General features: G+C 47.6%; 1 protein-coding gene across 1 annotated transcript in view; it reads right to left on the bottom strand.

Moving 5' to 3' along the window:
* MAL (mal, T cell differentiation protein) overlaps positions 1-16,120 on the bottom strand; it is a 61,206-nt gene that overhangs the window by 15,424 nt on the left and 29,662 nt on the right. Inside the window, exon 2 of the mRNA XM_068232261.1 lies at positions 9,909-10,079. Within this exon, the coding sequence (XP_068088362.1) occupies positions 9,909-10,079 (171 nt within the window). The remainder of the gene's footprint in view (positions 1-9,908; positions 10,080-16,120) is intronic.

Here is a 16,120-nt window from a genome sequence, read left to right as displayed (position 1 = left end):
ATGACCTCATCCACGTTGTCTGCTTTATCAGAGGCTAGAGAACGCCTTAGATCTCTACTGTTTCATAGAGCCAAATTTGCTGCAGAGAGATGCAGACGAACTTTCTATGAATGGGGAAATAAGTGTGGGTCCCTGTTGGCAAAGGCTTTGAGGTCCCAGCAATCCAGCAGCTACATTTCCTGTATTAAGGATAAATCCTCTACTCTGCATCATGATTATAAAAACATCTCAAGAATATTCAAAGAGTACTATTCTGGGCTATATAATCTCCCCTCCTCGGCGCTCAATCTCTCCACGGACAGCAAGCGAGACAAGATCAAATCCTATTTGAAGGATTCTCAAATGCCTCGGCTATCACAAATTGATACTAAATCATTGGAGGAGCCTTTCACGGGGGATGAGTTGGAGATGGCTCTTTCTCAAATGCCTGCAGGCAAAGCACCAGGCCCAGACGGGTATTCCTCAGAATACTATAAAAAGTTTAGACATCTGCTTTCACCTCACCTTTTGAGAGCCTTTAACACAATCACAGAGCCTCCACTTGATCAGCACTGGTTTTCCTCTCAGATGCTAGAATCCCACATTACTGTCATACATAAAGAAGGCAAGGATCCGGCACAATGTCAAAGCTACCGGCCAATTTCCCTCCTAAATGTGGATCTTAAACTGCACTCTAAAATGCTAGCCAATAGACTAGCCCCCCTACTCCCTAAGCTCATCCATTTAGACCAAGTGGGCTTCGTCCCAGGCCGTGAGGCTAGGGATAACACTATCCACACCCTTGATATTTTGCACTGGGTGAGGTCTCGGTCCACTCCTACTCTCCTTCTTTCTACCGATGCCGAAAAAGCATTTGAGAGGGTGGACTGAGACTTCATTGAAGGTACTCTCCGCCATATTGGTCTGGGTGGTATGATGCGTAAAAGGATCCTCGCCTTATATTCCTGTCCCAATGCAAAGGTGAAGGCCAATGGAGTTCTCTCGGACTCATTCAATATTCTAAACGGCACCCGTCAGGGTTGCCCACTTTCCCCCCTGATATTCGCACTCTCCCTCGAACCATTTTTATGCACAATCCGTAATAATGTAGATATCAAAGGGGTTGAACTTCCGAGATCCCATCATAAGGTGGCTGCTTATGCAGGGATAACTTCCCTTTTCGTTGGCCTTCTAGTTATATGAAATACTTGGGGGTTCACATCACTCCAGACCCAAAAGATCTGGTCGCTAACAATTTCCTCCCAGCTCTAGAAAGAATTAAACAGGATCTTCAAAACTGGAATAAACCACAGTTTTCCTGGTTTGGAAGGTCTAATATTGTAAAAATGACAATCATGCCCCGGTTGCTCTATCTGTTTCAGGCCCTACCCATCTTTATTCCATCCTCATTTTATAAAGAAATCTCTCAGACCTTCTCTAGATTTATTTGGAACGGCCGTAAATCCAGATTAAAGTACCAAATTCAGACGGCCCCTAAGGAATTGGGGGGGATGGCCATTCCGAATCCTAGACTCTACTATACAGCTGCCATCTTAATACGCATTATCGATTGGCATCGACATGGGGACCATAAGAGATGGGTTGGGCTGGAGGGAGAGCTTATAAAAGATAACTTAGTCGTTATCCCCTGGGCCTTCAGGAATCGTAAAATCCCAGACCCCGCTGCCTCGTTAATTGCACATACCATTAATACTTTTACTAAATATAGACACCTTCCTCAGATATCGCCCTTGCCCTCTCCCCTACTTCCTATTCTAGATAACCCCTCCTTCCCACCAGGCCTTTCTTCAAAGAGTTATCCGGGTTGGAGGAGAGGACTTGTTCTGTGTGCCCATCATTTGCTTTTGAATGGGGACTGGGCCTGCCTCCCAACATTGGAGCAAATCCTCGGTACACAGAAACTAGACCATTGGAGTTGGACACAGTTTAGACATTTCCTCCTGTCCCAAGGTACCAAATCTAGCTTTACAAGACCCCTTACCGTCTTTGAACGAACATGTTTTAGTGAGGGCCAGATAAAAGGAATGATCTCATTAATGTATTCTTTGTTAAACGACCCTCCTGATCCTTCGGCCCCATTTCGAAATAATTGGGAACAAGACTTGGGGATTACATTTACAACAAAACAATGGGACAAAATTTTGTTATTTGCCCATAAGTCATCCATCTCTTCTAGGTCTCAAGAATCCGGATATAAAATCCTAACAAGGTGGTATTTGACTCCAGCCCGATTACACACCATGTTCCCTAACACGTCTAATCTCTGTTGGAGATGTGGACAGGACATAGGCACTCTGCTTCACATATTTTGGCACTGCCCTAAACTCACTCAATTCTGGTCTGAAGTTAGAAGTATTATGCATGACCTGACTGATTTTACTCCTCCTGACAATCCAGCTTTCTTTCTGCTCCATCATAACTCGTGGTCCATCAGAAGATATAAGAAAACCTTAACTAGGCATTTGGTAAATGCAGCTAGAGCACTAGTTGCCAGGCACTGGAAATCAGTACAACCGCCCACAATTAGAGAATGGCTCAGTTTGATGGGGCAGACTCAGCAAATGGAGGACTTAACAGCAACGATACATGACAGGCATGAGCAATACTGGAAAACCTGGTTTAGCTGGTTTGAATTTAAAGAAACGCAGCGTTACCGCTCACTCATGATTAGCTAACGGATTTGGGAACAGTTTTTAATTTGACAGAACTGGAGGCCTACCCCAGCCTTTGCCCTTTCTCCTGGCATGTGGGGAATGCTTGCCCTTGTGCTGGGGCTCCCCTTGGCCTGCCCTGGGCCCTCGCCACGTCTTCCCGCAACTTTAGTCTTTTTGCTTCTTTTTCTTTCATCTCTTTCTTGTTTGTCCTTGTCATATAACTACCTTGTCATGAGGGGAAAGCCTGTTTTTGTTGCAGAGGTCTGTGTACTGTTGGCAATTATGGTTTTCCTGGTGCATGTTCCCTTATGGGCCCAGGAGGGCCGTCCTTCCAGAAACTTTTAACAGACCTACTGTACTGATCTGATAACTAACCCCCTACAAATTATATTTGTTAATCCGGCAACCTCCTGCTGCATCTGTACACATGTTCGCTTTTTTGATTTTTATGTCTATGAAGCTATTCTGACCAATGGCTCTCTATAAAAGCTTATAATGTGTTGCCATTGGACTTATCGATGCTAGCTAATCACTTGTCTTGATGTGTAATGATATGGTACAGATGACACGTATGTCCTATGTTCATGTAATTCCTCTGTCCTTACTTATCTTTCTGAAAATAAAAGAATCTTTAAAAAAAAAAAAAAAAAAAAGGAGATCCCAAGAAACAGACACAGCTGGACTCCAGTCAGGCTGACTCCAGCCTTAGCAGGAAAAAATGAATGTACTAAATAATCTTTTGCCCATTTACAGAATACAATAAATAGGGTGGTTATGAGAGCGGTATCATTAGATCCGTAGGGTCATGCTGGATCTCTTGATACCAGTTGAGAGGGGCCCGGGGCCCCTACAACCCAGGTATGAATCTACCCAGGACCCTGATCTGCTGCACTAGCCATGTCGGATATCATATTAATCTGTATTTTCCTCCAAGTATGAAGCTGTTACCCCCCTAAATGTAACGGGTATGGTTCAGGAGTTACAGCAATTCATAAGTTTAGCTCTAAAATCTCTCAGAGGGAATGAACTGTCATTTGCTGGTAGCTCAGAGGGGGCTGGCACTGCCACACCCCCAAACCAGCTTCATCAAAAGCACAGAGCCAGCAGGCGGGCTTGAGTCCTCCCATTCCATCCATATGAGAACATCCTGCTGCCAGCTCAGAGGACATAGGGCTGGTGGCCATTTTGCTGAACTTTGAATGAAGCTCTGAAACAAAGGACACATGTGCTGGCGGCCATCTTGATTGGCCATCTCTTCTGTAACCTGGAACAAAGAATTCTGCTGAACTTTGATTGAAACCAAGAACTTTATGATTTTCCCACAAAAAGGACATGAATTTTTCTCCCTTCTTTTATTTTTTATACTGGCTATTACTGTTTTAATAATTGTTGATTTTAATAATTGTCTGTATATATTAATTATTTATATTGTGTGAATAAACGACTTTCTCTAAGTCATTCACTGTCCGCTACCCTGTTTATCAGCACACACAGAACTGATCCCGGGTCTCTGAAGATACGCTACTGTTTGTTTGTTGTTGGCTAGACAGAATACCGTGTGTTTAACCGTTTTATTCGCAGGACTAGTCAGTCAGTTAGTGGGCTCCACGGTCCCATGGTAACCGCGGTGGTGGCAGTTTACTTTGAACCAGTGGGTGAAGTTGTAATCACCCGTGTCTCACAGGCTCCTTCTGAGTTTGCGGCTAATTCTTAACGGTTCCTGCGCATTGACTGCGACCAGAGTTCGCACGATCTGTGCGCTGGCACCGTTTAGAAGGCTAAGTGCGGTCAGCCACTAGGGCTCCTGTGACAGTGTTAGGCAGCGGTTGGGACCTGTGTTGTGCTGAAAGTATCTAAGATAGCGCTAGCGCTATCAAGAAACGAACTAATTCGTTGGTGTAGCTGGAAGGCAATATATTTTTTATATATACAGAGAGACTGTGTAGCCAGTACCCCTCCCCAAAAGTTTTATTTTATTTGGCATGGAAATGTCCGGGAATTACCAGAACATGTGCCTGTCGGACCTGCAAAATCTTTGCCAAGCGAGAGGCATTGACGTCGGCCGCAGGAAACAACAGGACCTGATAGCAGACTTGTCCAGATGGGATACCCAGCAACTGCGGGAGCCGGGAGTGTCCGCTGAGGTGGATACCAGCCCATCTGACAATCGAGGGGAACCAGAGGCTGAAGATCCTAGGCGTACAGAGGTTGAGCATCCTGCGGGCCCTGTTGCAACAGTTACGCCAGAGACTGTCAGTATGGACCCCAATCCCAGAGTTTCTGAAAGTACTCGCCTGGAACCGGCCAGTACTGGACTATCCGGTTGTACTGATCCGCTAATGCAGCAGGCATTACGAAAGCTGATGGACACTGACCTGGATAAGTACCTGCAGAACATGCGTGAGGAGCGCCAATCTGCAGAACGCAAGGCGGCTGAGGAACGCCACGCGGAGAGGGATGCCGCAGAGGCGCGGGAGAGACGACAGCATGAGCTCAACATGGCAAAGGTTCAACAGGCCAACCGGAGTTCACCGCCCAGCCTCCCTGCTGAAGGAGCTGCAGCACCCGTAAGTGCAAAATTTAAATTTGCTAATATTGAAAAAGACACAGACATTGACTTGTTTTTGCGGTCTTTTGAAAAAGCATGCCGTCAGTATCGTCTGTCCCAAGACCAGTGGGCCAGACATCTGACACCTTTGCTGCGCTACAAAGCGCTTGATGCCTTCGCAGAATTGCCTGCGGAGAAGGATAATGATTATGCTGCTATAAAAGACGCTATCATTACTAAGTACCAGCTGACGCCAGAAGCCTATCGGAAAAAGTTCAGGGCCTGGCAGAAAAAGTCTTCTGATTTGTACCGAGATGTGGTCAGCAGCTTGCTCACCACACTCCGCCAGTGGACTCTAGGCCTCACCAAAGGGTCTTATGATGTCCTGGAGGACTTGATAGTCCTGGAACAATTTCTGAACATTTGCCCTGCTGATGTACGACAGTTTGTGTTAGAACGCAGGCCGGCTTCAGCCACTGTCGCTGCAGACCTTGCTGAGACTTTTGCAACTACCCGGGTGGCTGATACCCGCAGAACTGTCCCATCCAGCTGGAGAGGAGGTCAGCCCAATACCTCGGCAGACCCTCCTGCCCCTGTGAGCCGTCAGCCACAGAGGCCATCCAGCACAGCTTCTGCACCCAGGGCTGCAGCCCCTGGAGAGGTCACCTGTCACTACTGCCGCCAGCCCGGACACATGAAATTCGACTGTCCGGAGCGGAGACAGACACCACCAGCACCTGGATCATCTGCATCACCTGTACCTCACCCACAGCAGAGGCAACCCGCCAGCGAACCACAACCTGGATCATCAGATTTTGTCCTGTTTGCCCGCGGAAAGGAAATCCGCGACCGAACCGACCAGCAGCAACTTGTTAGAGTGAACGGCAAAGTTGTCACCGGATTTCGAGACACCGGAGCTGACATCACGTTAGTTCACTCACACCTTGTGCCAAAGGAGAGCATCAGCTCCAGCCGATCCCTTGCCCTTAGTGGAGTAGAGGGCACCCTTTTTCACATAGCCCACGCGAGAGTGAAGCTGGATTGGGGAGGAGGGGTCCACGAAAGGGTTGTTGGGGTTATGAAGGATCTCCCAGTCCCTGTGTTGCTGGGGACTGATTTGGGCAAGCTTGTGTCCTACTATGAACCGGCCCCGACCGCCTTGTCGCTCACGGAAGGAGACGGACTCTCCACCCACCACCAGGTACTTTATACACTTGGGGGAGCACCAGGGGGAGGTGGGTTGAATGTGCCCAGTTCAAGGGTACCAGGTTCAATAGTGCCTGCTTCAAAGGCACCTGAGTTTGAGGTACAGACTGTCTGTTGTGATGATGCTGTAACTGTACCTGAGTTTACTGTACAACCTGTCTGTAATGAAAAAATGTCTATACCTGTCAATGTCATTACTGCATGCAATGATGATTTGAGTAATGTCCGTCTGTGCCATTCTGACAGTGTACCTGTGCTAGCAGTACCGCGCAGCTGCACTGCTCAGAACCCGAGCTCAGAACAGGTGGAGGGGGTTCCGGCCTCCTCCCCCTCCTCTGACCGCAGGGATGAGACCTTTCAGCCGCTGGCCTCGTGTGACATGAGCCAGTTGGCTGAAACTGACAGCGCTGTACTCACAGCAGCACTACAAAGCGACCCAAGCCTGGAGATGCTCAGGCAGCAAGCCGCTGAGCCCCTCGCAGACGGGGCCGCTTTCAAGGTGTACTGGGAAGGTGGGAGACTGTACAGTGAGTCTGTACAGCCCCCTACAGGTAGATCCCACGCGAATACCAAATGGCTTGTGGTCCCGAGTGCGTTCAGGGGACATGTGCTGAAATCCGCACATGGTAATCCTCTAAAAAGGGCACTCGGGTGTCCGCAAGACACTTGCCGGTATTCGGAACCAGTTTTATTGGCCCCGGATGAACAGGGATGTAGCAAACTACTGCAGGGCATGTGCCGTCTGTCAGGAGCTGGGAAGGCCAAGGGATTCCCGCGGGGTTCCCTTAGGTCCACAGCCACTTAGCAGGGGAACCCTGCGTGGGCTGGCTGTTGACCTAACCAACCCATTGCCCGTTGTCAGCAGTCCCGGCAGACACCACGTCCGACTGCAGTGGCGCAAACGCCCTGTCCAGAACGGTCCATGTCGGGTCAACCCTGAGGGTAGCAGACCGCGACCGGTCCCGGGGAACCGAGCCACAGGCTCCAATAGGTTTTCCCGCCGTACCGGCAACTCGAGGCCCGTCAGCCAGGTTAGCGGCGCCGCCACACATCTTGCGGATGCGTGGCTAAGCCGCAGACAAGGGGGAGGGCTGTCACGGATGGTTGTGGGGCCGCAGGCACGTCCTGGAACCGCCCGTGAAGAAAAGAACGATCGCACTCGATTCCCTGCATCGATTGCGCTTTAGATCAATAGAACCAAGATTTGATGTGTAGTATCCCTCTGCCTAGGAACAGCTGGGGGATCTGTCTTAGCTGTGGGGGAGGTGTTAATTAGCTTGGACATATTCCTGTGGAAGGCACAATTCCCCTTTCTGTTCTGGGAACCAGGTGACACCTAGCTGATCTCACATTCAGATGTTAATTGAAGGAGCCAACAGGGCCTTTCAAAAAAAGGAGATCCCAAGAAGCAGACACAGCTGGACTCCAGTCAGGCTGACTCCAGCCTTAGCAGGAAGAAATGAATGTACTATATAATCTTTTGCCCATTTACAGAATACAATAAATAGGGTGGTTATGAGAGCGGTATCATTGGATCCGTAGGGTCATGCTGGATCTCTTGATACCAGTTGAGAGGGGCCCGGGGCCCCTACAACCCAGGTATGAATCTACCCAGGACCCTGATCTGCTGCACTAGCCATGTCGGATATCATATTAATCTGTATTTTCCTCCAAGTATGAAGCTGTTACCCCCCTAAATGTAACGGGTATGGTTCAGGAGTTACAGCAATTCATAAGTTTAGCTCTAAAATCTCTCAGAGGGAATGAACTGTCATTTGCTGGTAGCTCAGAGGGGGCTGGCACTGCCACACCCCCAAACCAGCTTCATCAAAAGCACAGAGCCAGCAGGCGGGCTTGAGTCCTCCCATTCCATCCATATGAGAACATCCTGCTGCCAGCTCAGAGGACATAGGGCTGGTGGCCATTTTGCTGAACTTTGAATGAAGCTCTGAAACAAAGGACACATGTGCTGGCGGCCATCTTGATTGGCCATCTCTTCTGTAACCTGGAACAAAGAATTCTGCTGAACTTTGATTGAAACCAAGAACTTTATGATTTTCCCACAAAAAGGACATCTTTCCAGGAACTAAGTATTTTTCTCCCTTCTTTTATTTTTTATACTGGCTATTACTGTTTTAATAATTGTTGATTTTAATAATTGTCTGTATATATTAATTATTTATATTGTGTGAATAAACGACTTTCTCCAAGTCATTCACTGTCCGCTACCCTGCTTATCAGCACACACAGAACTGATCCCGGGTCTCTGAAGATACGCTACTGTTTGTTTGTTGTTGGCTAGACAGAATACCGTGTGTTTAACCGTTTTATTCGCAGGACTAGTCAGTCAGTTAGTGGGCTCCACGGTCCCATGGTAACCGCGGTGGTGGCAGTTTACTCTGAACCAGTGGGTGAAGTTGTAATCACCCGTGTCTCACAGGCTCCCTTCTGAGTTTGCGGCTAATTCTTAACGGTTCCTGCGCATTGACTGCGACCAGAGTTCGCACGATCTGTGCGCTGGCACCGTTTAGAAGGCTAAGTGCGGTCAGCCACTAGGGCTCCTGTGACACCAAGGTTATTGTTGAGGCCACAATTTAGTCGTTCTGAAAAACGGTTGAGATCAGGGCCAGTACAAGGTTCTCCAGCACTAGAGGCGGAGACCAAAGTGTGCTCCCCCTTGAATTGTGTTCACCCCAGTATATAGTTACAGGTAGCAATTGAGCCCCCATATCAGGAAGACCCTTTTCCCAGTTTACATAGCCAGACATGCACCCGGAATAAGGTAGGTCCCTCCCTCAGTATAAGTAGTTTGATGTACTCCCAGTATTAGGTTGCCCCCCAGTATGGATAGCCAGATGTGCGCACACTATTAGGCGGGTTGGCCCCCTCAGCATAGGTAGCCAGATGTGCCCCTAGTGCTAGGCAGCCCCAATAACGGATGTTCCTCCACTACTAAGATGCCCCTCTCCCCTTGTAAGATATCCAGATCTACCTTCAGCAGCCCCCTCTAGCCAGATAACATAGGTAGCCATCACTTCTTAGTGGAAACAGGCCCTTAGACTGTCATTGCTATACGTTGCAATCTTCTGTAAAAGATTCAGACTGTGCCTTACCTTTGCAATCTGAACAGTCAGATGATGCAATGTAGGCAGCAGCAACAGCCCCACCCATACCTACAAAGCCATAAAACTGATTTCCAATTCTTAGTAATTCTGGCCATGTATTCAATATTTCAAGACAACATTTGTAGCTGCAGAAGCCTAATTTCACGCAAAAAGCTAACAGCTCAGAACTCTGATTAATAGGCTGTTAGATTTTATGTTTTTTATTATTATTATTATTATTATTATTATTAGATGTTTAGGTACAATGCCTGTGCCTGGAGAAAGCCTTCAAGACTAATATAATTTGAAAATGCTGTATATTGACCTCTAGTTATGTTTCCTGGAAAAATGAAAGTTATTACAGTATTAGTAAACATGCATCAGTTTTTAGCTTACTATAGTTGTCCAGACGGGTTTTCCTCCATGTGCACCAGCAATGTACAGAAACAAGAGAAGGGTTGTAGTCACAAAGAGCGTAACCGAGACAAACATCACCCATCCTTGAATGATATCAAAGTAATACAGTTTGGTAGAAGCTACCAAAATCCATACAAGGCCACCAAAAACCTGAAATGCAAAAACAAAATATTTTAAATATTTGGAGGTTTTGATAATGAAGTAGAACTAAAGTTTATTAAACAAACCAATACCTGTATTTAAAACATAAGCTTTTAAAAAGAGACAGTTTTTGTAGGCAACACAAAAAGAGCAGTTCAGTAGCTTTTTAAAGGAAACCTGAGACAAACTAAGGCTTCAATTCATCAAAGGGTGTTCGATAACAAAATCCCAGTCCTTAAAATACCGCATTCGGTATTTTACACTTCACTGTGCTAATTCATCAATATTTTCACACATGTGGTAGAGGTTCGTTAAGTTACCGAAGTACTAGGGCTTCAGTTCATCAAAGGCTGTTAGATAACAGCAGAGTGGTGCAGAGCAGCTTGGAATGTCTCTGTGTTGTTACAAGCTGATAACAATAGAAGGCATCCAGACATCCCTTTACATGTAAACGTGTTATATTTACTGTTACTTATACTGCCTCTGCTGCTCTGAATCTGTCCATCAGTGTTTCTTAACATTTTACTTATTTGCCACAACGTAGATAAACTTCCTGGAGACATTACAAATGCCATGCTTGGTGATTTCACCACTTGCATCTTTGCATATTCAAACAGGGACTCAAAGGGTTAAACCACAGAAGGACATCTGGGGATATCTTTTGTCCCATTCTCTCTGCTCACTGCCTGGGGGGTCTGGAAGCTTGTGTGGAGAAGCCTGTGTGACCTATCAGCACCTATCAGCAGCACTTGCAGGAGAACAGGGGCTGTTTCTATTGGCTGCCTGCTCCTGTTAATCATGAAAACATTCACACAGAAGGCTTTGGAAGCCTGTAACGACAGGGGAAAACTGGAGATAAACACCGAATGTGCTAGCGAATGTGGTAACCTTGATGAATTAACATTTACTGACATTTGCTGACATGTGTTGAGCACAAGTCGGTAATTTATCTCATTGCTCTGTCATTTCAGCTTCTCATTCGGTAACAGCTTTGATGAATTAACATTTTCTTAAGTGCTCCGTTAACTCAGCTGTTTTCAGCATTACCGAATGCGGTAATGCTTGATGAATTGAATGTCTTAGGTTTTAAACTTACATGAGGCTTCCTCTAGCCCCCTCAGGCCATCCAGGGAGACAGGAGGGGCCTGGGGAGACGGCGGGGGATCAATTGGCTTCAAGGGGGCTGGAGGAATCCCCAGTTAAGTATAAAACCTGAGACTTAGTTTGTCTCAGGTACTCTTTAACTGTCATTTCACTTGTTATGCAGACTGCAGCAGGGGTAAAGGAACCACATAATCACGGGTAGCACAAGAGGAAACGGTGACAGATCCAAGATTACAACAGCTCAGGACTGCAGATGGGACTGCATTAATAGCTGTTTAATAAATAATGGAATAGCTATTTCTGTAGGAGGCTGTGCGCACTTCGACACATGTTGTGACGCCACTGCGTAAGTTGGGTGCCAGGTGGAGCTGCTAGTAAAAATGTTGGTAATTTAAATTACTCAGTGGTGTAGCAATAGGGGGTGCAGAGGTAGCGACCGCATTGGGGCCCTTGGGCTAGAGGGGCCCCGAGAGGTCCACCCCTCAAACACAGTATTAGCCTTTTATTGGTCCTATGCTGAAAATATTCACTTATATAGTTGATTTGAATAGTAGTGATCATTAACACACAGTTCCCATCCCCTTCTTGCACCTCTGACATTGTGGTCGTCCTTGATTGGTTTTGGAGTGTTGTATTGATTGTTATCTATAGCGTGCTTGGGGGGTCCCAATGCTAAACTGCACTGGGGCCCACGGCTTTTTAGCTATGCCACTGAAATTACTGATATTTTTCTAGTGACTAACTCAGCCACCTCTCTCACCAGAATCCTCCACTCCTAGTGCCTAACACTAACCACCCCCCACCTAATGCCTATCACTAAACCCCCGCACCTTGATGCCTAACACTAACACACCTTCCTAAAACTGAACACTGACCCTAATTAGCTACTACCACTGCATTACGAGCCTAACTCACTGCCTGGCTGCCCGAATACTGGAAATTAGCACCTGCATTTATTAGATGCCTCACGATCCCCACACTCTGTTGGCATACATATGAATTGGCCGCCGGGAGGCTTGGGTGCAGGATACAGCCGGTATGGCTTATCCTACTGCTGCACAAGTTCCTGGCGGCGTTAAATACTATTCCCCCTCTAGGTCCACGTGGATAGTGGGGAATAATGTAATTCGGCTTCCAGCTATTGCTGGAAGGCAAATTACAGTATTTTTTAGAAGCAACTTCAGCTCCGTCTTCTGACGGCGCCGAAGTTACTGACTGTGCGCCACTATAGCCGTAATTCCTATTACGGCCTATGGGGGCACAGGCTGCACCCAAAATCTGCGCTGTAATCACAGTGCTTGCTCTATTGATCTGATTCGGGCTGTGTGACATCCTCCTCAGGTGCCCATCTCCAGTGTTGGCTAAGGTTATGGAGAAGCTTTCTAAAGTCTAGTATGCAGGCTAGCAGAGGCGTAGCTAGGGCTTTCAGCGCCCGGGGACAAATACTGTTAATGCGCCCCCTAAGGTGAAGGGTGCGGCACGCACAGCACACCATGCCAAAAAAGGGGCGTTGCCACATATTAAATGTGGGCTTGGTTATGGGTGGAGCCAAATGTACAGGAAGTTAGCAGGCTCACGCTCACCCACCCTCCCTCAGTATGTACCTTCCAGCATGTTCCAAGACAAATTCAGCAATCATGAGCCCCCCCCCCCCATCAAGACAAATTGAGCAATCATGAGCAATCATGAGGCCCCAACATGACCAACTCAGCAATCATGAGGCCCCCAACAAGACAAATTTAGCAATCATGAGGCCCCCAACAAGACAAATTCAGCAATCATGAGGCCCCCAACAAGACAAATTCAGCGATCTTGAGGCCCCCAACAAATCATGAGGCCCCCAACAAGACAAATTCAGTAACCATGAGGCCCCCAACAAGACAAATTCAGCAGTCATGAGGCACATAAACAGCATTTCACATAAATACGCAGATGCCCCTTAAAGGGACACTTAAGTCAAACAAAAAAAATGAGTTTTACCTACCTAGGGCTTCCAATAGCCCCCTGCAGCTGTCCGGTACCCTCGCCGTCTCTCTCCGCTCCTCCTGGCCCCGCCGGCAGCCACTTCCTGTTTCGGTGACAGGAGCTGACAGGCTGGGGACGCGAGTGATTCTTTGCGTTCCCAGACACATTAGCACCCTCTATGCTGCTATATGGCATATGATATATGCTATAGCAGCATAGATGGCGCTATTGTGGTCAGGAACGCGAAGAATCACTCACGTCCCCAGCCTGTCAGCTCCTGTCACCGAAACAGGAAGTGGCTGCCGGCGAGGCCAGGAAAATCGGAGGGCGATGGCGAGGGCACCGGACAGCTGCAGGGGGCTATTGGAAGCCCCAGGTGAGTAAAACTCATTTTTTTTTGTTTGACTTAAGTGTCCCTTTAATATGGTAGACACCTCTCACCTGGCAGTAGTTCCCCAAAATACACTCAATCTGACAGCAGTGGTTCCCCAAAAATAGGTAGCCCCCAGGTCTATAGGTGTCCCCAGAATAGGTGGCCAGCAGTATAGATGTCCCCAGAATAGGTGGCCAGCGGTATAGATGTCCCCAGAACAGGTAGCCAGGGGTAGAGATGTCCACAGAACAGGTAGCCAGGGGTATATGTGCCCAGTATATGTAGGCAGGGGTATATGTCCCCAGTATATGTAGCCAGAGGTATATGTGCCCAGTATATGTAGCCAGGGGTATATGTGCCCAGACCAGGAGCTGTGACCATGATACCAGCAAGGGCACGTGGGACACACTTCACGTGCGGAGGAGGCCTGACTGCAGCGGCTTCCCCAGTCACCATGGAATTGACCACGCTGCCACCATGCAAATGGAGGGCCTGTTGCTGCCCCATCGCAGACACAGAGGAGGTATGCTGCCCCTGGCCTGTCCACCACTGCTGCCCAGCCAGGGTGCCCCCAGCCCTATGTCCACCAATGCTGCCCAGCCGAGGCCCCATGCCCACCACTGCTGCCCAGCCCGGTGGCCCCAGGCCCCACGCCCATCACTGCTGCCCAGCATAGGTGCCCACTGGCACCAAAGGGCCCCCCACTGCGTCTGCACCCTCACTACTCAGCCGTGCGGACTATGAAATTAGGAGCGCTTCTCCTCAAGCAACCTGGCTCAAGTGAACTCTGCTGTCCGCCTCCATCATGATCCCCCTCAGCTTTCTCTCTACTTTCGTGGACAATTGGTAGCACCTGTCTTGTTGGGAGCGTGTCGCTGTGTAGCGTCCAGTGCCGAAAATGGCAGCGCTCATATCAGCTCTCAGGCTGCTCCTCCAGTCCCACTCTTTTCTGTTCCTGCTATTAGTGTATGTTTTTTGCTATGTTTGTATTACGTTAACTGTTAACTGTTTATGAATGCTGAAATGCTCTCTGTTTTTGCTTTTTATTTTGCTTCTATTGCTTATATGTATGTACCATGCTTAACTGTATACGTCGCTCTGCTTAATTGTACGCACAAGCTGCAATGTTGTCTTATGTATGCCTGTCCCATGTCTACGTATGTACCATGCTTAACCGTGCTCTTTCTTGTTTTTCATCAACGACCCTGTATGCGCCAAAACCAATTCTGGGTACAACCCACCGTTGTACTTGGCGAAATAAATTCTGATTCTGATTCTATATGTAGTCAGGGGTATTTGTGCCCAGTATATGTAGCCAGGGGTATATGTACCCAGTATATGTAGCCAGGGGTATATATGCCCAGTATATGAAGCCAGGGGTATATGTGCCCAGTATATGTAGCCAGGGGTATAATATGTGCCCAGTATATATAGTCAGGGGTATATGTGCCCAGTATATGTAACCAGGGGTATATGTGCCCAGTATATGTAGTCAGGGGTATATGTGCCCAGTATATGTAGCCAGGGGTATATGTGCCCAGTATATGTAGCCAGGGGTATATGTGCCCAGTATATGTAGCCAGGGGTATAATATGTGCCCAGTATATATAGTCAGGGGTATATGTGCCCAGTATATGTAACCGGGGGTATATGTGCCCAGTATATGTAGTCAGAGTTATATGTGCCCAGTATATGTAGCCATGGGTATATGTGCCCAGTATATGTAGCCAGGGGTATATGTGCCCAGTAAATGTAGGCAGGGTTATATGTCCCCAGTATATGTAGGCAGGGGTATATGTCCCAGTATATGTAGGCAGGGGTATATGTCCCAGTATATGTAGGCAGGGGTATATGTCCCAGTAAATGTAGACAGGGGTATATGTCCCAGTATATGTAGTCAGAGGTATATGTCCCTGTATATGTAGCCAGGGGTATATGTGCCAAGTATATGTAGCCAGGGGTATATGTGCCCAGTATATGTAGCCAGGGGTATATGTGCCCAGTATATGTAGCCAGGGGTATATGTGCCCAGTATACTGTATGTAGCCAGGGGTATATGTGCAAGTATATGTAGCCAGGGGTATATGTGCCCAGTATATGTAGTCAGGTGTATATGTCCCCAGTGTATGTAGTCAGGGGTATATGTCCCCAGAATAGGTAGTCAGGGGTATATGTCCCCAGTGTATGTAGTCAGGGGTATATGTCTCCAGAATAGGTAGTCAGAAGTATATGTGCCCAGTATATGTAGCCAGGGGTATATGTGCCCAGTATATGTAGGCAGGGGTATATGTGCCCAGTATATGTAGCCAGAGGTATATGTGCCCAGTATATGTAGTCAGGGGGTATATGTGCCCAGTATATGTAGTCAGGGGGTATATGTGCCCAGTATATATGTAGCCAGGGGTATATGTGCCCAGTATATTTAGTAAGGGGGTATATTTGCCCAGTATATGTAGTCAGGGGGTATATGTGCCCAGTATATGTAGTCAGGGGGTATATGTGCCCAGTATATGTAGTCAGGGGGTATATGTGCCCAGTATATGTAGTCAGGGGGTATATGTGCCCAGTATATGTAGTCAGGGGGTATATGTGCCCAGTATATGTAGAC

This window comes from Hyperolius riggenbachi, chromosome 4, assembly GCF_040937935.1.
Source record: "Hyperolius riggenbachi isolate aHypRig1 chromosome 4, aHypRig1.pri, whole genome shotgun sequence".
In the NCBI taxonomy this organism is placed as follows: Eukaryota; Metazoa; Chordata; class Amphibia; order Anura; family Hyperoliidae; genus Hyperolius; species Hyperolius riggenbachi.
Note: the sequence above shows the minus strand (reverse complement) of the source record. Positions and strands in the feature narration are given on the sequence as shown.